General features: G+C 40.5%; 1 protein-coding gene across 10 annotated transcripts in view; it reads left to right on the top strand.

The window, feature by feature from the left end:
• Positions 1-24,668, top strand: part of DOCK10 (dedicator of cytokinesis 10) — a 159,664-nt gene that overhangs the window by 41,828 nt on the left and 93,168 nt on the right. For 9 of the 10 annotated variants that reach the window (XM_061365177.1, XM_061365183.1, XM_061365179.1 and 6 more), the window contains exon 2: positions 18,906-19,025. In XM_061365177.1, coding sequence (XP_061221161.1) covers positions 18,906-19,025 — 120 coding nt within the window. Of the gene's footprint in view, positions 1-7,111; positions 7,421-18,905; positions 19,026-24,668 lie in introns of those variants that run through there. The other variant, XM_061365178.1, reaches the window with a different exon arrangement.

Below are 24,668 nucleotides of genomic sequence, written 5' to 3'. Positions count from 1 at the left end.
GAGAAAATCGCCTGGAGAAGGTAAAGGAAGAAGAATTACAATGATTCAGCTCTCTGCCTTGCACAGGCTCTGGGATGTGTAAGCTTAGAGCAGCTTTACTGTGTTAAGAAGGACATAGTTTTGATCCTGCTTTCCATCTCACTGAGAAATCATAAATTTTGCTTTTTTATCTGTCCTTGGATAGCAGAGTCTTCATAGCAGCTTCTTGGGAGGGCTTTAATACCATGTACAATTCAAACCAGACTTGCTGGAACTGGAAAATCACAGAGAGTGAAGAGGATTTGCAAAGTGACTACCTGTCAGTAGTTTACATGTATAGAAAAAGACTGTACCTGGACTGGCCTGAAAAAATAGCTATGAGGGGATACAGTGCAATTTATAAAAATCAAGAATAGTCAGAGATGTGTAAACTTTGCTTGCCGTTTCTTCTCTCTACAAGAGAAGTAGGGATCATCAAATAAAACTAAGGAGGGGGGGACAAGCTTGGAGAAAAAAGAAATCACAGAATGAATATTAAAACTGGATTTCCTTGCCAAAGAATGTTCAACATCTGCAGTGTCTCTGCAGGTTTAAAGAATGACTGGAAAACTTCATGAGAGAAAAGTCATTGAGAACTGGTAAATGCGCAGGTGCCACCACAGGCTGGGAACTTGCGAAAGTAGAAATTAGAAGAGTATTCAAGAGAAATGCTATTATACCGACTGATTTCTGTATTTTCATTTAAGCATCTGTAGACATCTGGCTTAAATGAACTTTCATCCTACCGAGTGTGACCATGAACTGGAACTTAGTGTCAAAAGAATGCAAGTTGCTTTTTCTCTTTTCCACACACCAAACTTAATTAATGTAAATGTGACTTGTAGAATTTTATATTTTCACTCTTGCTAAAATAAGAAAATAATCTTGCTTATCTGCTTCTATAATTTGTGTGCGTTTTGTCTTCCAAAATGCCGTTATTTAGCTTTCAGTTATAGGATCTAGATGATGAATTATTATATGCAGTTGCTTTCTTAATTGATTAAGATACCCACAGGTGCTAGAAGAGAGCATACAGGGATTTACGACATTAAATTAATGTTACAAGTGTAGGATATTAAACACCATAATGGTTGTACAGTCAGCTTGCACACATATGGAGGGGAGTGTATCTTAGTACTTAGAAAACACAAAGAGGGTCCCAGGGTATTTTATATCAGTATAATGGCATTGTAGATGTTGATTGTGACCTTGACTAAATGTGTGAGTTGCCTGACCTCCTTTTGCTTCAATTATTCCAGCTGCAAAATTGAATGAAAATGTGGATTTTCTTTATAAATTAGGTGTTGTCTGATCTGAGCTTTTCTTCATAAAAAAAAAAGAAAAGCCATGTCTGCAGCATAGCATAGACATGAATAGCAAGTATTAGAATGACAATCAGAAAAGCATATAGTGGAAGCTAAAATTACAGCAGCATCGACATGTCTGGAGATGATAAATTTAGGTGATTAAATTATTTAGACATCTTTTGTGGCCCTTCATCACTATGTGTTTTGTTATCAAGGGCTGATTCTAGTCCAAACAGATGAAAACAGAAGGGATATTTGTTTGAAATTTCCCAGCGGATCAGAATAAAGGAGAAACTAATTGCATATTTTGCTTTTGTGCAAATCAGCAGGACACCATTGCTAATGGAAAGTTTATTCTTCCTTATTCTTCCAACCTGATTGCTGATGTAAGAAGCAGCGTTCTGTTTGCTAACCTGTCTGTGCAGACACCTAGAACAAAAGCCATGATGACTGAGCTCAGTTGAGCTCTTTGTGAGTCTGCAGCTCTGCCATGCAAGAGGGACCCACACCCTTTGCAAAGAGGTCCAGCTGGTAGCTCCATGGCACAGTACCAGTAACCCCTCTCTTCATGCTCCCAGTAGCTGCTCTCCCTAAAGGGTGAGCGGGTAGGTAAGGAATGGCTGCCAGCATGAGAGCTGCGATAATGGTTTTCTGTTAACTGATACTGTGTGGCTGTAGCTGGAGGCCTTTGTGGTTGCATCATCAGATTCTCCAAGGCCCTTCTCGGTCTAGTGGCAAGGAGTGTATTATATTTGTGCCAGATGCAGGTGGGTTTCCACATTGGAAAGTTGCTGGAATGATGCTGCTGTCGTCTCTCTTCTTGTGGGGTTAGCCATTAAGAACATTTCAGTGGCAAGGAGAGAGTGGCAAATTGTGTGTGCATTTAGGGCTGTGTTCCCAGGCTGTGGGAGAGGGTTGCAGGAGCTGTAAAATCAGAAGAGGGGTAGTAAGTGGCTTTTGGAGCATGAACTTTATTATTGGCAAGCTCTTGTGTGATTACAAGGCCATTTTGAGGTGATGAAGTACATGTGCTATCAGGGCACTTGACTGCTGTGTGTGAGATCAGGCTGGAAGCTGCCGAAGTGCCCTCCTAGAGGCCTTCTCCTCATTGTCTTCACACCCCCCTGGGAAATTTCCAGCCATAGACAAATGGTTCTGGCAGTGCACAGAGACTGGCAGGTACAGCCTGTGGACAGCTCCTGACACCACCAGGTCAGCTAGGAGGTGTTTTTTAGCCTTTCATGCAGGGTGAAGAAATACAACAGCCTCCCACAGATTTGTTCTGCATAAGCACACTAATATCTGGGGCATGTGTGGAGGTACAGAGGAAGGAATCGCTGGTACTGGTACACTGTCAGGCTAGGAGGAGAAGAAATGGATTGACAATAGGTGGAGTCACTGACATCAGTCTGGAAAGATCTGTTAGCAGAGCTCAAACAAATGTAAGTGGTTTCTTTTCATGGGTATTTGTGCAGGAACACTGTTCTGCCACCGTGTGTGTTGATGTCCTTTTAACCATCATGGATTCCCAGCCCTTTGACTGGTCAGAGCTAGTTGTATGGATGTGTCAGCAAAATGCAAGCATCAGCTGCTCTAATGACTTTATGGAGTGTTTGTATGTGAAGGTTGATGTTTCAGCTTAAGCTGTTAGACCACAGGTGGAGTCGTATTTCTTAAAAACCAGTGTCATTTGCTTCCAGTTGGTTCAATACCAGATTGACTTTGCAAAGGGTTGCTTCGTGTGTAGTTTCTACTGCCTATGAACTGAATTGTTTTACCTGTTTAAATTGTTTTGGTTACATACTTTTCCTTTTATTTTTAAGGACATCTTTGAAGCATGGATGCATACAGAGCATTTCACTCTCTTGTTTTGGTTTGTTTGGTTTTTTTTGGGTGGGGGACAGGTTGGGATTGTTCAGCCTTTGACAAAGGGATTGGGATGAAGGTCACAAGGGCTTTCTTTCTTCTTTAGGTAATAAAAACTAATAAAAACTTTAAGTTATAAAAACTAAAAAAAACCTAATAAAAATAATCTGTTTCTGGTACTAGTATAGTAATCTCCTTTACTTGTCCAACATGAAGCTTTTAGGAAGTGCAGATTTTCCATGCATACACAAACCACTACAGAGCATATGTTATTCCTGATGACTGGAAGATGCAGGTAAGATGAACGCGTGGCATCCAGTCATTGTCGCCTCAAGTTTTAGTCTCACAGTCCCATTAGTAGATTTTTGGCAATCATATCTGAAAACACTTGCAATGTGTTGCTGCTCGCTACAATCAATTTCCCATCAAGCAGTCTGACCACAGAAAGCATCACTTCTGATACAAATGCATAACTGACTTTTGGCAGTGTTGCCTTGGTGCACTGGTCAGGGGGTGACAGGCAGCAATGGTGGTCTTGCTGGGGGATTGAAATTGAAGACCAGGTGAGGAATATAGGAAAAGCAGCATCAGTATGCATTAATATAGCATGTCTGCTGGCACTGCCTGCATGTTGTGGGATATTAGCTGTGTTAATCTCCTCCTTGTTGGCTTCAGTAGTTGAGTAAACCAGCCAGGGCTCCAAGTTTTACGACTCCTGCACCCTACATCTGTAATATGAGACAGAGAAGGCTTGAAAGCTACGTTTATTGTTTGGTGTTTGTTTATGTATAAAAATCGTTTTGTTCTGGTTGGATTTGTTTTCTGGTGGGTTTTTTTGTTTGTTTGGGGTTTTTTTTTCTGGGGGTTGTTTTTGTTTTTAAGATGGGGAGCCCTTTATGACCCTCTCCCAGGTACCGTATTTTTTCTTCTCACTGGTACCTGAGTTGGTAGCTGCTAATGTCATGGTTGCAAAGTGCAGAATTGTTTCTGTTTCTGCTCCAGGGGCTGGGTGTAGGGCATGGCTGGCATCCTTTGTTTTTTCTTCAGTGGTGTTATTGCTTGTTGACATACTGGAAATGCCACAAGCCATTCAAGGGAGGTGGGGAGGTATACGATCTGCACTCTGCCAAGTTGTGAAGTGTTAATTTTGTCAACCATATTTCTCAGTATTGGTCTATGCTGAGGAAACCACCTGAATGGTGGTGTCAGTGTCATCACGGTGGTCTTAATTTATAAATGAAGCAAGTGTTGTTATGAGAGGATTGTCTTTCATTTCAGAAGTGCACATTTACTTATTAAGCACTTTGACTTCCCTATTTTGACTGTATGAATCAACTACAGCAGTTCACAAACGTAAACCAAGGCTTGCGGATTTCCGATGACCCAATATCTGTTTTCTTGGGATAACTCTTCTTATACATAATAGTTCTGAATTTAAAAGCAGCACAGGGGCTTTATGCATGTTAACATAACCAATTTTATGATGGTCTTAAAGTTCCTGATATCTTTAACTGAAGAGATAAGTCTTTCAGGATAAGTTAGGAAATCTTTTGCAGTCACATTGTAAAAATCTAATGACGCTAATGAAGTTTGCTTTGTACTTCTGCTACAGGGCAAAGCATTATTAGACATTTGACTGCAGATGTTATTCCCCATTACAACTGTAGAGGGATTTGCATTCAAAACAGATCTAAGGAAGTGGAATCTTTATTTGCAGTTGCTCGCTGTTGATTCTATCTCTGTGTGAATGCTGTAACTTATTTGTTATTTGTAATTTCATTGGTTCAACAATGCCTTGCTGTTGAGAAAATATGCTCAGTGCCTTTAACGTCAAGTCTGAAAATCTGGCTGTCAGAGATATGGAAATAAATTAGGTTTAATAATATTAGGAATGAAAAACCTTTGGACGAAAGATACTCAACAGAGTAAATTGAATAAGGACCAGCTGGAAACATGAACCTAACTTCATCTTGTGTATTATTTGGGGGTAACACAAGTTCGTCAAAGTTTCAGGAAATGGTGGTGACCCTTATCTTGGTGGAAAGGATGCTCTGGAAGGGTTCCTCAGTACTGCTGAATGCAGGAAGCTGGGAGAAGGCCTTCCTGAGGAAAGGCAGGATGAAGCTCAGCTCGTTCTGAGCTGTTGCAGAAAAGAGTTGATAGGCGAAGGAACTGATAGCTGCTTAAAGTTAAGCCAGCAGACCTGATTGATCCAGCATTAAATTTAACTTCTGGCAAGGACCTCTTGTCTTGGCAGCTGCATTCACTATGCTATGTGAGAGGCACTTGGGACTCAGTGTAGATAGTGTGGTGGTTTGAGAGAGAACAAGGGTGATTCCAGCTTGGTTAATGTTGCAGTGCTAAATTGGTAGCCACTTGAAATGTGTGTATACCTTGGCAAAGGGTTTGTGTTGTCTTTTCTAGGGCCAGACAAAGGTGCTTTTCACTGCTAAGTAGAAGTACAGTGAAATCTATCTTGAGCAGTTGCGCAGCAGGCTGGTAGCACTCAGTTTAAAGGAGGTGATCTTCTCAAAGGTAAAGCTAAATGACAAGGATAGTAGAGATTGGGTTTTAATTCCTGAAGTTGCAGTATATTTTAACAGTGGAGAACAAACGCAGACTAATCAGACCAGTGTGTTGTTCCGTAGTGCTCAGGTAAGGCATTCTGGGCTTGGTGTGACTGCTCTCCTGGCATGTGGAGATCTGGCGTGTGGAACAATTGTGGAAATTCTGCAGTGGTTTTTTGCTTTGGATCAAATGTTACTAATGCTGAAGAATGCGTGAAAAGATTCACAGAACTCAGATTTGTTTGTTGGAAAGAAAAAGAAAAAAATGGTGCTCAAAGTTGCAAATCTCAGAGTACTTCATTAAAAAAAGATGCTTATTGTCCAGTTCGCTAAAATCCAGACCAAAAAGGAGAAAATGTGCATAAAAACTGTCAATTTGTTTTAGTTTGGCACGCTGATACTAAATAAAAATAAATAAATAAATAAAAACGAATGTGTGCCACACAAAGGCTATGTGCATTGGGGAATGCAGCTTTGCTGCTGCAGCAGGATGAATCCATAGCTGGAACAAAGAAGAAAAGGGGCTGTGTGTGTAAATGCGCATGTGTGGGCACTGAGGGGGTTTGTTCAGTTTTAAAAGACCTTTGTGCCCTACCAGCCTTCAGCCAGCATTGGGCGAGTGTCCTACCTTAATTAAGAATAGTTTGATTGCTCATGTCACTGCTCCATTGCCTCTGTGGTTCTGAGGCACTGAATGAGGGGCTCCTAACCTGTCGGGGTGCTGCTGTGACTGCCTCTGCCAGGGGCATCTGGGGAACAGGTTCTGTCTGGCAGCTTTACTTTCACCTCAGGTGGGAGCAGGGTTGAAGCAAGCAGTGATTTTTCTTCGTTGGCAGGTGGCAAGCACTTCTAAACCCAGGATTTTACAAGCCAAAAAAAAGTATTTTGGATATTTGCATGCACGTTTCTCTATTTTTTCCTTTTTATAACTATGCAGATTTAGAATTTTGCAAGGTGCTTCCTCTTGGATGTTTCATGCCACGTTGAAAGCGAAACTGTTACCTTGGTCCAAAAACACAGATGATTCTGGGCCTCTGCAGCATGAACCTGTTGCTGCATACTCTGTGACTGAAGTCTGCTACTGAGGGCTTGGTAGGAGGTTGTTGTTCTTTGAATGCCTTTTTTTCAGCTTGCAAACGCATAGATGCACATGAAGTAAGAGCGCAGCTGGTTCAGCTTTCGAACCGGGGAAGGTGGTGTGGAGAAAACGATGTAATGCGTTTTGAGACAAAGATAGCTGTTCAGTTGCAAGTGGTTGGTTTTTTTTAATACAACTTCCTATTTTGATTTGCATTAGTGTAGGGGGGAGGCGGGCTGGGGTTTAATGAGACACTCTCGCCTTAATAGCAGAATATTATTCACAGGAAGGAATGAGTTATTGCTGGTTTTCTTCTTTCTGCTCAGTTACTGTGGATACAGCATGTAAGTTTTAGACATACTTCCCCCTTGAACAGTATATGCAGCTTCCAGTTCTTATGCTGAAGCTGCTGAAGGAAAGAGGTTAAAGGAGTACAGCTTTTAAAGAGAGATTTGTTTGCTGCTTGAATTCCTACGGATACAATGAGCTTTCGTGGGAGATTCAGACGGGAGCCCAGTGAACTGCGGAGGAAGAAAAGGACCATTAGGCGAGTGAATCAAGGAGAAATTCACAAATTAAGCTGCGTGAGTATCACCCCTTCTTCAAAAAATAGCTAAGAAATTACAGGTCAAACACTCCTTAGACTTACGTGTAGGAGCAGGATATATTCCTCAGTGTGTACTTAGGATTGGCTGAGTCTCGTCAGTCTGTATGATGAGGTACTGAACATTGGAAAATGCTTGCTGAAATCTGAGACTGAAGCATAGAAAGTTCAGGGGTTCACAGAGCTCAAGTGCATTAGGGAAATCGTTGTATACCGTCGTGTTATTGATCAGACAGGTACTCGTAGCAGCACTGTGTGATAGTCTCTCTGGCGCCTGGCAACATGTGCTTGGTAGTTCCATGAAAATCCATAATGGTGGTTCTGGAGTAGAAAGTTATTCTCTGCTATTTCAGGTCTCACAACCTACTATGGATGCTTTGTGCCTCTCAAAGCCAGGAGGAGGAGAAGGCCACTGTCCTTCTGCAGTGCAGAATGAACAGACAGAATGAGCTCTAGAAGCCTTTGGTGGAAAGCTGGAGCAAGGTTCTACCCCATGTACTAGATGGCAGCTTTGCCAGTGATGGCTTTGGGCTAGGATTGCACTTTCTGAAACTCTGCTGTGTGACACTGGGCAGATCACATTAACTGGTACACTGTGCCTCAGCTTCCCTGACTGAAATTGAAACTGCAACAGTTTTAGGTAAAACGCTTAGAGCCTTCTCTTAAGAAGCCTTACAGAAATACTGGTTTTCAGTGCATTCTCTTGAGACATTACTTGAGATGTCAAACATTTAATGGCTTCCCAAAAAATGATTTGGAGACAATGGATCCTTTTCTTCATAGCAACAGGTGTTTGGTTTTCTTCTGTAGTTTTGTGTATCCACTTACAAGCTGTATTTGAGTGTGCTTGCTGGAGGCTCTTTTGAGGCTATTCTGCATGTCCAGTGTAACAGAGAGTCAGTGATGATACACTGAAGAAAATTATTCTCTTTAATTTTTTTTTTAATAGGAAGGAAAATGCAGTTTCAACACTTGGTCACAGGTTGATTAAGATGGTCTTCAGTTCATCTAGTAGAGTGTTTGGGTTTCACTTGTGACTATCTGCCATTTTTGGTTAGGTATTTTATATAGAAATGGATCTTCCTGACAAGGCTACTTTACAGCATAGTTCCTGCTGCCCTGACCTATTGGTGTACAGTCAGAGATACCAAGTATAAGCTTCATGGTCTTGGGTCCCAGGAATGAATACTGCTGATGCTGCTGAAAGCACCTAACCCTGGCAGTTCACAAGACTTTGGTAGGAGGCAGGCACTGCTTCTTGCCTTACCCTCTTAAATCCTGGCTAGGAGGAGTTTTTTGTCCTAATTCTATAAATCCTGACTGTAGCTGAATAGTGCTCACCAGAAGAGGTTGAAGGAAAGCAGGGCTAGAAATAAAACGAAGCCCAAATAGTAACAGTAAAAAGAAGCCTGTCTGCTGGTAAAAACCAAATATATTTGTTCATTTTTGCCTGTGTCCTCAGATATCAGAAATTTAGAGTTGGTTCAGTTTAGTCGTGCCAAAGAAACTGGGATTTTTTGTGATTTCTAAAAGTCAATAAAGTGTATTATACTCTAACCTAAAATTTAGAGCATTTGTAACTGTGTACCTGTTGCCTTTAATTGGAAATAGGTAATGTGCCTTTTTCATCAGAAGGTTGTGGTTTGCACTACACTTCCCATGAAGTGGCTGGCTACTGCAGTGTCAAGAATGTAGCTGGGGTTTTCAGGAGAATTTGTTTGTTCTAATTCTGTTCTTTTCAGGCACGAGATAGACTAAGATGGGATCACCATGTCGTGTTACTCTGAGAGTGTATTTCTCAATAGCTTGTTTAGCCCTTAAGGAACGCAGGCACACTTAGCTTTACTTTTGTGGATTGTGACCTGTATCTTTCTATCCAATATTTCATAATTGGAGCATGTTAAATCTTTGGCCTATGGGCACTTTCTGCTGTCAACCAGGAGCCAGTCTTCTTTATTTGTCAGTCCTCCGCACCTCCAATGATGCAGATTTCAAAGCAGTGTTAGCGCCCACTGCAGCTGTAAAGGCTTTTGTATATGGGGACCTTATATAAAGTGAATTTCTTAATATGCTTCATTTAGACCTGTATTTTCTGTAGATGAACTTTATTTGCTGGAAGCTCCTGTTTTGTAAGACTAATTATGATCTGATTAGTTTTAATTGATTGTAGGTTGTTGATTGAGCTTGGTGTGATTGACCAGATTTTGCTCTCATTTACATTCTGTGTGTTTATAAATGACTAGATAGCTAGATAATTGGCTGGGAGGGTAGTTGATGTCAGGAAAGCTATTATAATTTTAACATCATTGTGGGAGCTGAGTTTAGTGCTTACTGTATAGATGATACTAATTTTTACAGATAAAGCCTCTGTGGAAACACAATTATTTACACAGATGTAGCATGAAAAATACCTATAACTCATGAAGAGATAAGTAACTGTAGTGTGGGTAGAAAAAGAGAGACATTCACTGAGTAAAATGAAGCGGAAGAGCACGTATGAGATTTGCCCTGCAGGACAGTGACTTATTACTAAGTACTCTCTAGAAGTCAAGTGGTATTTTTGAGAAGTTTATTTAGAGCTAATGCAACCATTTTTTCATCAGTTCTTTTTGCTTCAGTGGCTTCTGAAGTGGTTGAGCCCCTTTCAGAAAAGCCGTTTGCTCAGTCTCCAGGTCTAGTACTTCATACATCTAGATTTTTAGTATTTAAGTGAAAATGGGCAATGTAGTTTGTTCGCGCACTGTGTTGCAACTTCACCAGACTTACAATTACAATAGTAATCAAAGTCTTTAGCATCATGATCTAATTATCAGACATTAGAGTTTTCCCTTTGGTCCCAAACAAAAAAGGATCCTATTTACTCTAAAAGCAAAGTCAACTAAATGAAAGCTTTGTTTTCAAAGTGAATAAAAACACTTTTAAAGACAGTTCTGTGGTCTGCGTGGTGTCATGTGAAAATACACCACTGTTTTAACAGCAGGTTTGTGTTAAATGAGCCTGGTGGAAGAGCAGGTGCGCTAGGAGCACCTGGCGTATCTTCCCTTTCATCCTTTCCCTGAACCTGCACACAGATGACTGGGTAGGTGGCTCCATTGCCCCTATTCATCCAGTTTGTATCTTTTCTTTAATGTAGGTTATCCTTAGACTACAGTGACTCTGTGTATATGAAGTTACACAAATGTATGTGTGTGTATATACAGAGTTACAGCGCTGTTTACATAAACTTTGTACTGGAAGCTTAAAAAATTTGGTCAAATCCACTACATACAGGTTGCAGGATAGTTTTGTTAATGTTCCTGTTTGTGACCATTAATCTGCCCACCTGACACCATGCTAGAAAAAGCGAACCTGAAGCAGAGAGGTTTTACAGAATAGTTGAACCAGAGTCATTCCAGCATCCCCTTTCTGGTACCCAGGGCAGAACAATGCACTTCTCCTTTCCTGAGGTGAAATAATCGCTAACGAGGCAAGTAGTGGGGTGGAGTGTTCCTGCTCTGGTCCAGCAGATCCTCTGCTCCCATCCCTTCTACCCAGTCCCCTTCCAACATATCCTACCTGGCTGTTCAGATATCTGTATGAAGATGAGTGAATAACGTCTTTGGCTTTTGCTTGCTTGCTTGCTTTATGAATAAATTCAGCATTGTAGCTCTAAAGGAAACCTTTTGTTGCTATAACTGCACTTCGTTTTTTTCCTGGCTAAGGTCATGTAAGGGGGGGTGAAGCAGCAGAGTGTTACCAGGTTAGAGATCTGTGTAAATTAAGCTTAAAAAACAATCAACCCTTAAGATATGTTACAAGACTTTCTTGTTTTTCCCCCGGAGTGACCTATGGGCAAATATTTAGTCTGGGCTTCAGATGTACTCACTATTTAGAAGCTGTTAGTTTTGACATTTTGAAAAGCCAATACATGAAATGTAATTAGGAAATTTAGTATTTTCTTTAGAGGCCTTGTTGTCAGTGGCATGATAATGCTGATTTTGGTAATTTTCTGATTAAAAGAAATTTGTTTATCTACTTCCTAAACTAGGTTTCTAGCTACTGCATAAGCACAGAGGACAAGTAAGCTGTTTTCTTACTCCCTTGAGCATTTTGAAGACTATATTGGTAGTTTTATCTAATGTCGAGAATGGCAAGTACTAATCACTGAAGATGCCTGTGCATATACCTTCCAGATTCAGAAAGCACCACAGCAAGGCTACAGTTCCAGGTGTAATTGTGGCTGAAAAACAGAATTCAGGAAATACTTATGACTAAGTTGAGCATAGCACAAAGCATCCCCAGTCTCCCCCAGCATGGATGCTTTGCTGAACCAACAGTCCTGTGTGGCTTGCATAATTGAACTGTGAGTGAGATAGTTTTGTGAGGCCTAGTGCTTTCAGAATTCGTAATGAAAGCAGTGAGAAATTCTAACTTGAGAAACAAAAGGTAACAGAAAGAGTAGGTTGCTCTCAGTTGCCTGAGAACAGGTCCCTGTGGTTTATGTAGTCTTAACCATGGTTGCTAATCAGTTGGCTTGTTGAATGAAAATGATATGAGTTAGCTTATCCAGATGAGAGGTGTTTCCATTTTTCAGCTATTTAACACACTGAATTACCTCACAGTAACTGCTAAAGCTGGCAAATATGCAAAGTAGACCTTTATAGATTTTGAACCAGAAAACAATGGCAATGTCCAATGTAAGAAATTGGGATTCATCGCATCCCATTATTGGTACAAAGTAAGTCTCATTTCTGAGTCAGTAGGAACTTGGGGGTTTGAATCTTTTTGTAATTCTTCGCAAATTTACCTGTACCAGAATCTTGTGGGAGCTGACAAACCCCTTAATGAAATTTATTGGTATGTTGGCTTCACCACTGACACTGAAGAGTGCATCAGTTGTGCTGCGTAGCCCGAAAGACTGTCTGGATTCTTTCCAACTGCAATTCTCTAAGGTTTACTGAAGACATGACAAATTAAACATTTTGGAACAGACAAGTGGATGTCTTTTTAGGATGGAAAAGTTGTCACAGAAAATTTTATTTGTACCACTAATTTTAATAAGTTTGTTGACTGTGGGTCAGATACTGAGCCAAATGTAGCCTTTGTAACATGGCCAGAGTTTGTTGACTGTGAATAGATGCATGCCAGGCCAAGCAGTTGTAAAAATGGTGAGATCTAAAATAAAAGGAAGCACCATCTGCCTGCTGGTTCTGGCTGTGTTTCCCTGTTCTTTCCCCGAATACCTTCTGCAGAGCCTGAATTTCCTCCCTTATGTTTGAAATGCAAATCTTACTTTCCTTTCAGAAAATCTCTAAGACAACAGGGAGTGTGTTGGGAGCAGAGAGAGGACAGGACTGGGGGGTGAGAGCATTGTGGGTTGATGAGACCTCTCACTCTCAGCTTAGTGGCTTGCAGGTGTTGCAGACTCCATAATCCCCCCATGGCTGCACTGTCTTTACTCACTGGGAACAGATGTTGCCATGGGACTCACTGCTGGGAGCCCGTTGGGTCATCTGGCTGCTCTTAGCTGGTGGGGGAAAAAGGTTTACCCAATGCAGATACCCTTTCCATGGAAATTACCCTAGGTATCAGACTACTGTACTGCCTGATGGTGAATAGTGACATACACTGGTCCTACAAAAAGCAAAAGTTTTGGTGACTCCATAAAATTGAATGGTTTTCTGGCCTCAGCTTCAGTTCCCTGAATATTCAGGCAGCGGTGGCTGGCTTGTCTCAGAGCTGTGGGGCAGTCTGTATCGCAGGCATGCCTAAAGGCAGGCTTGAATTCAGCCTTTACACTACACCTCTTTCAAAAGTCAGGGAGTCCTGACTGTTCTTTAGCTTCAGTTTGGACAGGCTTGGCAAAGATGTACTTAACTTCAGTTGGCCCACCCTGGTGGAATAAAATTAACTGCATTTATTAACCATAAAAAAAAAAAAACTAAAAGCATGTATTATGTCAGAGGCAGTATTTACCTGGGGAAAGGAAAGGAAGAACTAGAAGTGTGAGAAGCACTTCACATTGATGTCATCCCAGAAAGTAAATTCATTTACTGTTGTGAGTTCTAAGATTGGACTTGGTTGAGGGTATCGTTGAGAAGTCTATAAAAAATGAAGGAAGACGACGCTGTTATTTCAGTAAGTGACCCTTTCTCTTCTAAGTCTCCCCATTTCGATATTTCAGATGTACACTAGAATGAATTATAATTTTAGAGTAGCCAGAGCTTGGGTGAAATACAAAATCAGAGTGCTGCTTGATCCTGAACAACTTGGCCACCACAATTCTTTTGACTCCTTTCATAAGCATGCAGTGGATCCTCAAGTTGTGAAGATACTTTAGTCCAGCCCATCAGTTTAAATTCTTTCTGTGCATCTGTTTCTTGAATTTTCTTCTACCTGGCATGGGGAAGAGAAGAAATTAGTTTAAACATCTGTATTAAATTCAGTGGATTTTAGATACTCAGGATTAAGTGTCTGGGAATCATACATCATTAAAGCATTAGAAAATCATAGCATTTGGTCTAGCTTATTTTTAGAACGGAGAAGTGCTTGGGATGACTATCCAAAGATTATTGGTGTCAGTTACATCATTTCCTTCTTTAGTGAGTGTTCACAGAATTACAGCTTCAGGAGGAGGATATTTAAGTCATTTTATCCTATAATTATGAAGAGAAGATGGGTACTAGCATCAATGCACAATGTCTGTGTGCCTGGAGGCAATACAGGTACTGTATCTGTTTCTGTAAATCATTTACGTGGATATTTTTGGTGATTATTACTGGGAAAAATAATGCTGTTGTACCTAGACCAAATTGCCATCAGGCAATCAAACTGTACATCATTGGTGGAATCTGGGCTGTTTTGCCCAGAAATTTAGTGATTATTCCTCTGTGGTGTTGTCTCCGATGTTCGTTAAAGATCTCCTTACAATTCAGAGTCTGGAAAAGCTGGCTCAACAACACACAGCTGTTCGTTCCACAACACTGTCAGGGTGTGAAGTAAATGGTACTGCTGTGATTGTTGTAGCAGGTGAGGACTCAGAGTGCCTTTTTACTAGATGCGTTCACAACCATTTCAGTACAACTAAACGTAATTCATTACTCACTTGAGATAGAGAATATAAAAAGCATTATGAAAATCCAAGCCAGCAAAATTCGATCTTGGCACAGACTGCTAGGTTGGTCTGTTTCCAAAAAGAACAGACAAGTTAAATTGAGAAGAGGCATCACTATGGTTATTAAATTAGCTTTAAATCAGCCCTACTCATTTACAAATCTCTGCTTAGTCCTAGCAGGGAGAAATTCACTAATCCCAACATTGCTGCTTCTGTCTGCCTGTGCTGAGAAAACTGAGCAATCATTTCATGCCTTCTAGAGATAAACTGCTAACTAAACCAGCTGCTACTTCCCATCACCAATGCGATACTAAGCGTTGCAGTGCTAAGCTTTGCCAAATCCAAAGAACTGTCTCTAAGAAGGATGGAGTCGGTGTCCACACTGTATAGACTTAAGGTTTGTGAGAACATGCAGAATTGATAAAGGGAGGAATCATGTTCATTCTATTGGCACGCTTGATGTTGGCAGGGAATGGACTAGATTATCTCTGCAGTTGGTGCATGGAGAATGGGCTATTACTTGCACCTCTTTTTTATAGGAGTTTTATGGGAGTTGGCATAAGACAGTATTGCATTTTATACAGGGTTGTGTTGTGATGTCATTACATCTATAGAAAAACAAATATTGAAGTGCTTCACTGAAAAGTTTTGCAGTGATTTTGTTATGTCACATCTACTTACATTTAGTTATATTTCAGATGTGTCAGCTTTCTCATAAGACATCTCTCTTAACATCTGTTAAAATGCTTCCATCAGATCATGCCCTTTGCAGCACTGAGAGCAAGAGAATGAGTGCTGTGGGAACAGTGATGTTCATACGCTCGCTGTGTTTCTCTGCTTCAGGGTTTTCTTGAGTTGCATTCTTGACTCATGTAAATGACCTTGCAGCTGTCAAGGAGAAGTTTTCCCCTGGAGGGTTTCAGACAGCTATCAGGAGCGGCTTTCTGAGTGCTGCCAGTTTCTGAAAAGTGAGGCCAGTGTGACATAGCTTACCCTGCTCCACCTGCATCTGACCATCTGTGCGGTGTTAACTTTGAAGGAGATTTAGCTGGGCTCACCCCAACCTCATAGGGATTTCCAGGGGGAAGAAGGAATACTGCTTCGTTCTGCCAGCGCAGCAAAAAAGGTAGTTTCTCTTGGTATAGAGAACCTGAAAATGCCACACATTCTTATGGAATTCCCCCATATTTCAAGAGAAGTCCCAAGATTTGTGGGATTCCCCAGCTCTTTCTTAGTCTAGGACTTGAATAGAAAGATGCCTACTTATGTCATGTGCTTACTTCATGATTTTTTTCAGAGGATTTTGAAAGCTAACATTCATGACCTTTCCAAGGAGCATCTGGCCTAGATTAACATTGTGTTGACACACGTCTGGTTTTGAAGAGTGGACATTTATGGTTTCAGTGGTATATCTGACTTATTAAAAGTTGAACTTATTGCAAAACCTAACACTATCTGCTTTAGGAAGGGAGGATTCTCAGAGTAGTCAATGACACAAGCTTTCTGCAGAAAACATACATGTTTTAGTGAAACCACTACACAGGAGAGATGCTGACATAAAACACTTGTACCTCATAAATGTCAATGCATATATTTTTTTCACTTTGAGTTTTCTTGTAAGTGGTTGCTATAAAGTTTCCTGCTGAAGGTAACAGTTGCACTACTACAAAGTTCACTGTCTGCTAAAATTTGATTGAGTGAACTTTATTCAGACCTAGGCATCATTGCCAAAATCTGAGGTACATCAGAGATGGTATACTCAGTGTGCACTGGTGTTTTCATGTTTTAATTCCTTGAAGCTTATGTCTATATAGGGTTATTTAATAACTAGGTACAATGGCAGATTTAATGAAGGAGAATCTGAAACTCATGGATAAAGCATACTGGGGTCACTCAGCATAATTTGAAAGGAAACAAAAGTGAGCTGTGCACGGTGAGATGGTCGGATGAGCCTGTGGGGAACTGTTGTCAGTAAATGGAAGACTGGAATCTCCCTGAAGAATACGACTGCTACTCAACCCAAGAGTTTGTTGAGCAGGACTGGATATTAATGTGTCAACTGGTACTGGGCAGGGCCAAGTTCCAACCTAGAGCAGTCTAAAGTGACATGACTGGGTTAATATGAAGTCTCATGTATCCTAGCAGGGTGCCTTGTCTTACCTGAACATCACATACTGGTATACAGTCCTGTCACAGAATCTAAATTAAACTTTAAAGCTGTTTCTTCCCAGGCTGCCCAGAGAAGTTGTGGCTGCCACATCCCTGGCAGTGTTCAAGGCCAGGTTGGAAAGGGCTTTGAGCAACATAGCCTAGTGGAAGGTATCTCTGCCCATGGCAGGGGTTGGAACTGGATGACCTTTAAGGTCTTCTCCAACCAAAACCATTCTGTGATTTGGGCCTTTTGTATTTTACAGTGGTCTTCTAGATAAGTTCTTTTTTTCTGTAAACAATTCCAGCTTTTAGTTCTAATTCAGTCTCCCTTTCCTGTAACGCAAGGCAGACAACTGGCCCTGTACATCTCCAGACTCATTTAGGAAGGAATTTAACACAGCATCTGTGTTACAAGCCTTTTTTATTTTATTCATGCAAAAAAAAAACCTTTTAGTTGTTTCCTGGAAGTTGGTAGTTAAAGATGCAACATATTTAGGTAGGTCAAGTATTGCTTCTCTTTCCCTCCAACCCCTCGCATACCACAGTAACATTCATGAACAAGTTTCCTTGAGAAAGAGCTTTCAAAAAAGTTTCATTTATTACTCCTCTGTGTTGATCTTGTCTATCTGTTACAAGTCTTTAATGTCTCACCATCAGTAGATAGTGCTCTTGGCCTGTAAGCACTAAATACTAATGATTTTTAGAAGTTTATTAACTGTTAAGCTGGCAAACAGAATTAAGAGAGTTAATAGACTGAGAAGAGAGCTAATAGACTGACTGTTGAAGGAACAGCTCCAACTTCTTAAATTGCATCTCCATCCTTGGAGGTTTTCAAGACTCATCTGGACTAGTTCCCAAGCAGCCTGATCCAGCTTGCTTTACTTTGAGCAGGGGCTTGGAGTAGATAACTTGTGGAGGTCCTGTGTTACTCTGTGATCCTGTCATGAGCTATTCGGCAATTGAATAACTTCCTAGGAACATGAGTATCCCAGTGTTTTAACCCATTTTGTGTGGCTGTGTTACTGATAATTAAACTTTTCATAGATGCATTTGACACAAAAGGGAATCTTGACCTTAATGTAGAAGGGAAACAGTTCTCACAAGGGGTGGGAGAAATCTTGAAATGACTAATAGAAAAAACAGGAACTCTCTAGAATTAAGTCAAAAGAGGGAGAGATTTGCGTATTTGGACTGTTATATGTATAAGGGACTATATGTGAATTACATATATACATAATCAAATGTGATGGAGAATCATGAGATTGTCCATTGAAGAAATTTGTTTTATGGAGATGTGAAAGCTTTCTTTTCCAATACAATGTGTTTTTGCTTTAGGGAAGGGAGAGGGAGAAAAACTTTGTATTGTTCTAGCACAATACAAGAACAGTGGATAATATGCAGCCTACTTAACATCCACTATTACATCATGACCTGTTTTTTCATCCCTTCTGGCAGTTCTCTTGCCCCTTTGCTGAGTTTCTCCAAGTTTGAATTAAGCAGATGTTGTAACTTTAATATGTGACTCTTCATCTGTTTAATGTATTCTGTCATGTCGGATGGGCTTCTTTTTTATTCTATTTTTGGGCTATATTTTGAGACAATGTGGCTTTACTTTGTTTGGCTGTTTCTATGGTGGTTTCTTTACTGCTATTTCAGGCAATAATAGTCCTATTACAGTGATAGTAATGCAGTTTCTTACAAGAGAAACAATAGGGGTGGGTGCCAGATATTTTAGTCCAGGAGAGTAACCTTGGATTATTACCAAGCACAACAGTGTGATGGCACTCACAACCTGCCAGCAATTCAAGAGGTTGGACTGTATAAGACAGTGAAAAAAATAGTAGGTTACTTATTGTAAAATATGTTAGCTCAAAGTTATATCTATGTTCTGTTTGAATTGTGTCCATTTTTCTATTTGCCTATGTGTATTTAGGGAGGAAGAGAGAGTATTCCTGAGAATAACAGTTAAGTTAATGTGGTGGTTTTGGTCTCTGTAATGAGCTGACAGGTTGCTCTTGAATTATTATATGGAGAATAACTGTTACAGGTGGCCCAACTTCTTCATTTCCACTGTTCTTGCATGAGCTCAGCTGCAACAAGTTGGGAAGAATTCATACTTTGGTGTAAAAAAGGGAAAAGGCAGCAGAACACAGTTTACGAAGGGTGAGGAAGACAAATTTGAACGTAAAGGTATTACCTGATCTTTTCTTTCTTTCCACAGCAGGAAAAACCCAAACTCTTGGAGCCTTTGGATTATGAAGCTGTTATCACAGAGATTGAAAAAAATATTGGGGATAACCAATTTAAGGATCTTATATTGTTCCCCGATGATGACTTTTCAGTAAGTAAAAGGCAAATACATGTTATTTTTTCTCTTAGATTTGTCTGTTCATCTCTTCTGTTCATCTCTTGCTTTTATCTTTACTGCTAGAGAGAAAGGCAGAAGTTGCCCAAGAGCTCTCTAATATTTTTTTTATGTATGCATAACACTTTACTTCTCTCCTACAAAATTCGCTCTGTTTTTTCATTTATATATTAGTGAATTTACTGTTCAGGATTAGATAAAGCTCTGTCCTGGTTTTGGCTAGGATAGAGTTAATTTTCTTCCTAGTAACTGGTGCAGTGCTGTGTTTTGGATTTACTGTGAGAGTAATGTTGATAACACATGGATGTTTTAGTTGTTGCTCAGTAGCACTTACCATGATCAAGGACTTTTCAGTCTCATGCTCTGCCAGTGAGGAGGAGCAGCAGAACCCCAAGGAGCTGAGACAGGACAGCTGACCCAAACTAGCCAAAGGGGTATTCCATACCACAGCACGTCATGCTTGATATAGAAATGGGGGAAGTTGGCTTGGAGGGACTGGTTGCTGCTCAGGGATGGGCTGGGTATTGGTCAGCAGGTTGTGAGGAATTGTGCTGTGCATCACTTGTCTTTATGGGTTTTTTTTCCTCTCTCCCTTTTTGTTGTCTCCCTTTTCATTATTTTCTTAATTTCCATTATTAAACTGGGGAGTGAGCAAGTAGCTACATGGTACTGAATTGTTGGCTCAAGTTAAATCATGGCAGTCCTTTTGGGTGCCCAGTGCGAATGCGTTGAGAGAACAGCAAATCTATTGTTAGAATGCACTAGAGCAAATTTGTTATAAGCATTTGTTATATTAGTTTAATTGTCACTGGTCACAGTGCTGATTTATCTGCTCTCAAAGTTGGTGTTCTTGCTCTTAAGTTGCACCTCACTTGCAGCGCATGTTCCCTGTTGTGCTGTTTATCACCTGTGGGAACTTGAAGTGCTGGTTGTTCCCAAATACATTTCAGGAACTCAGAAAACATGTTATTCCATAATGTATACTTCTCAGTTTGCTCAGCACAGTGGTAGTTTGGCCAGTGCTGGAATCTCTCCTTTCTGTTATAATCTAATTTAATCATGCTTCCGTAACTTGCATCCAGGCTTTCTGATCCTATTCTGTTTAATGTATTTGGCCACTAGAATAAGACAGCCCATGATTCCCTGCCTTCTGCTCAAAGTCGATTTCTTAGACAGTGGCTGTGAAATTTCCAAGCTGTGCTGTTGCTGATGTTAGATTGCACAAGAAAGATAAATCCAAGTGTAATTGATCTTTCTTTGAGATTGTCTTCAAGGGGTTTGAGACCTGGCATCCTGAGTGATGGGGAGTGCAGAGTCCCCAGTGCCAAGGCAAGGTCCCATGGTGGGATGTTGACAGGCAATGGATGTCAGATCCTGCAGCTGTGGAGCTGCCTAACGTCATTTTGGGTTCCCTGTTGTTTGTCCTGGCCATCTGCAAAGAACCTGAGAACCTGGAAGTCCAGGGTAGCCCTCCCTGCAGCAGTGATGGGCAGCTCAGGAGGGCAGGAGCTGCCTGGTCGGTATGGGGAGGTGTGCTGCCAGGCACAGTAAACTGGCAGGTTGCCTACATCTTCAAAACTGCAACTTCTTCAAAATCAACCCATCTTTTAAAGGATTTAGATTTTGATGAATAGATATTCTCTAATGGAAATACATTTCAATTTGTGACCAGCTAACTGCTGTGTAAAGGCCCTTCCCATCAGCTCATGGTACTGCTACCGTCCTATGGGGCTGGCTTAATCTAATCCACTGCTTTGTTTTACTAAATGTCTCTATTTCCTTGGTGGCATTAACTGAGTTAATGTGCTCATGGGACTGAGAGAAGACTAAACAGAATAGATTTCCTCATCATTGTTAATTCTTTTATCCATTTTGCGCATTTGTAAGTTTATGAAATTGAAATTTAGCTTTATAAAGCTGGCTAGACATACTGTGTGCTGTCACAAGGCCCTTCAGCCCCTTGATTTAAAATAACTGAACTCAAGTCAGTGGAGCAAATTGTCTCAGTGAAAGAAGAATCATGTCCTATTGCTCGAGACCTGTGCCTGTCAAACCATATTTTCATATGCTTACTTTCATTTCATTTTGAGCAGCTATTGGCTGGCTTTTAGTAGCTACTTCTATTGTTTCCTCTGTGTTGGGCTTTGCAGCTGCTCTGTATAATATATTTAAATTAAGAAAAAAGAAAAAAAGAAATGAAATACAGTAAGGCAGATGAGAGGAGTACTTGCATTGCAGAAGTAGCCAGTACTCACAGAAGGGCAGAGGCAGCGTTAGGTAGGGTCCATATCCTTGCAATAAACCTGACTCTTTGTTACATTCTGTTGAAGTCAGCTGCAGTAACAAGAGCCTATGCTCACACAGGACTTCAGAGCTTCCATAGCAGACAGGTTTTTCAGCTCCAGCTATTTATAGCCATGCTCCTTCCTGCTGAAATATCACCTGTGCACAAAAGTCTGGGTCAGCCATTTGAGTAGAATAAGATCCACCTTTGACTGAATTAGGAGGTGCTCAGGCTGGCTCTGAGTGTTATTTAATGTGATAATGCCCCAGGAAATGGTGGACATTACTGTTTAACTCCTAATGATTACAGTTGCTACAGACTTTGTGACTCAGTGTTGATGCAGCCTCCGTTTGGACCTGTGTGTTAGCACGTCCTATGAGCAAAAGCCTCTTTGGAATGAAAACCCACCAAAAGAATCATCTGAGGTACTGAGCATAAGAGAAAATTCTGCTTTTAATAATGATTTCCCGTTTCTGGATCTGTAGTATTCACCACATGTGTCAGATATGGGTCAGTTAGCATCATACCTCCTGTGCTGTCTGGTCTTCTGTTTCAGCCCAGAATCGCTTTCTCTCTGAATGTCATTCAAAGAGAATACAGTTATTCTCACAAGAATGTTGTAGGTAATTTCCAACATCTTACGAGAAGTCTATGAAACAGCAAAGAATTTTCAGTATCAGCCTAAATCTGGTAAGACTGTATTCCTCCCTTTCCCTTCATTTCAACAGAAGAATACAAAATCTGTATGTACACAGATGCATTCTCTGGTTTTACTCCAGCTGGGGAAAAAATGCTTAACTCTTTTGTAACTCTGCTTAATAATCCTTTTTTTAAAGAAAATAAAAACAAACCACAAACAAACCTGTGTAATTCTATAAATCTGGCTGAATGCCTGAGCTGAAATGCATATAGAAATGATAATGCATTGCATTTAGGATAGGTATCAGATGGAGAAGCTTTTGTGTTATGCAAAATCTGTTGAAGTTCAATCTGATGTGCTCCTGGCTCTTCTGGGCTTTCAAAAGCCCACCCAGGTGCCCTCCAAGTATCATAGAGGTCTTAGAAGAGGGGCTGAATCATACAGTGCTGATACCCTCCATCACTACAGGTTTAGTGCTTACAGGCTTTTTTTTAGCTCTGAACAAGCCAGAATCTGCCCTTGAGGTTGTGAAACCTCTGTGATCTAGGTGTTGTGCAGAGACGAAAGTTGTTCATTTGGATAGAGACGTTCACAACAGAAACAGATGAATCTTTAAGGGGAGAGGGTAAAAGCGGGCAACAGCACTGCCTCTTCACATGAAAGCATGTGTGCCATAGGAGCAGCTTGAGGTGCAGGACTTAGAGCCTCCTTGGAAATAACCCTGTAAATCTGACTTATTTCTAAGATCAGAAGAGTTACAGTGGTGAGGTCATGGGTTATTTTCAATAGCACATGACTTGTCTCCCACTTTCCTATGTGATAGGCTGTGTCTGCTCATCCTTAGAGAAGCAGAAATGGAGTCCATTGTTCTCAGGACTAATGGGATACGGGTATGCTTGAAGTGCAATTTCACATTGGCTGTCAGGAGCAGGAAAGCAAGAGGTATGTAGACAGAGGGATGTACTCCACTTATTTAAATAGGGAACTAATTCAGCAAAGCAAACAGTGCATGAGTAAAGCATAGCCTCTTACACTGAATGCGATTTAGTAAATAATGGGGCAGAATCTGTCCTGTCATTGTGCTCTGTGCTTGCTTTCCTTTCCCTTTTCCTCAACACACTTACCCCCTCAGTGAGGTCTGTGCTGTGATAGGCAACAGCAGCCTCTCAGAGCCACTTACAGCGACAGCATCTGCACAGTGGTATTTGTACAGCAAAGTTGCTGTACAAGCTTATCCTGCTTTTCCATTAGGTGGACTAACTCATTATAATTTTTTGTAATGTTAAGTAAATCTGTTTACTTGGATGAAAATGGGGCTGAGCCGCTTTTCTTTAGAGCGATTGAATCTAAGCATTAACATTCGAACATTTCTGCCTGTGTGCGGTTAGCTGTGTCAGAAGGGCTGCCTTTTCAGGAAGTAAATATAATCATTTTTGATGCATCCGTCTAAAGACTTAACCACTGGTAACATGCTTTCAGACTAAAAGCTGTTAGAACAGATTTAGAGTGAAAATATTTGAAGTGGCTAATGGAGTTTGAACTCCATTTTCAAATACTGAACTCACCATGTCAGTGGGAAGCAGACACTGCCTAAAAACATTATTCATAATAAAGTTATTCCTAATAACTGGTAAGGATCAATATTAACTTGTGGCTTTCACTGTAAGAAGTGGATATAGCAAGAGAGGGTGCTTAATTAAATTGCACCTTATAACTAATGGAACACCTGGGGTCAATAGCTTATGCAAATGAGACAGCCTGGCTGAATGCCACAAATCATTGTTGATACAGGACATGTATAAAATAGATTAAGAAATAATTCAGAATTATGGAATTTAATGTTTTAACATGATACCTGCATTGTTCAATTATCACAGGTTGCATGCACAAATAAGAAGATAGTTGGCCTCTGATGAACAGACAATTGCTACGATTGCCTAAACATTAGAATTCTAATTATGCTTCATTCAAACCACACTTATAAATGCTGAGTTCTATAAATAAAATTTGCATTTATTTTTCTTATGACCCTTTCAGAAACGCTTCGTCTGGTGTTGAAATTCACTCGTTCTCTGAAGTAAGAAGGGTTTGGTGAATATGTGCTATGTCTGATTAGCCTGTAAGAGCATTTAACTTTGGAAGTAATCAGTTATGAACAGGAAGTGTTTTTGTGGTAAAGCTTTTGCAGCTAAGTGGTTGAACATAACTAATTCTGAGAAGGGAAGTGCTTTGTAGTTTTTAAAACGAGTTTAAATATACAATACACAAAATTTTCCACCTTCCAATTCTATGTAAATAAACCTGTGATATTGTTTGGCAAAGTCTGCAAACACAGCATGCCAAATCTGTCCGTTTTGCACAGTTATATTTCTTTCAACTGCAGTCTTGTTGAGAAGAAAAGGGGGGAAGCATATGAGAAGTGCATCTGTGAGCTTGAGTTACATGTCCTGTTCAGCTACAGTCTTTTTAACAAGTTGTGTAAGGGAAGGGGAGGCACAATGACCCCATTAAAGCAAATGTTACCTGTTTTGGTCAGTGTGTTGATACTGGTTAACAAGAGGTGTTAGGTAAAAATAATTGACTTTACTATATGTCTCAACTAAAAAAAAACACCTGAACATTATCTTCTGCATAATACATGGACCAGATAAGTTTTGTTATGGGCAAATGGACGAGCTTGGTTGTCTCTCTGCAG

Source organism: Neopsephotus bourkii, unplaced genomic scaffold, assembly GCF_033783945.1.
Source record: "Neopsephotus bourkii isolate Nb327-2 ecotype Australia unplaced genomic scaffold, CSIRO-AGI_Nbou_v1 NB_1279, whole genome shotgun sequence".
In the NCBI taxonomy this organism is placed as follows: Eukaryota; Metazoa; Chordata; class Aves; order Psittaciformes; family Psittacidae; genus Neopsephotus; species Neopsephotus bourkii.
Note: the sequence above shows the minus strand (reverse complement) of the source record. Positions and strands in the feature narration are given on the sequence as shown.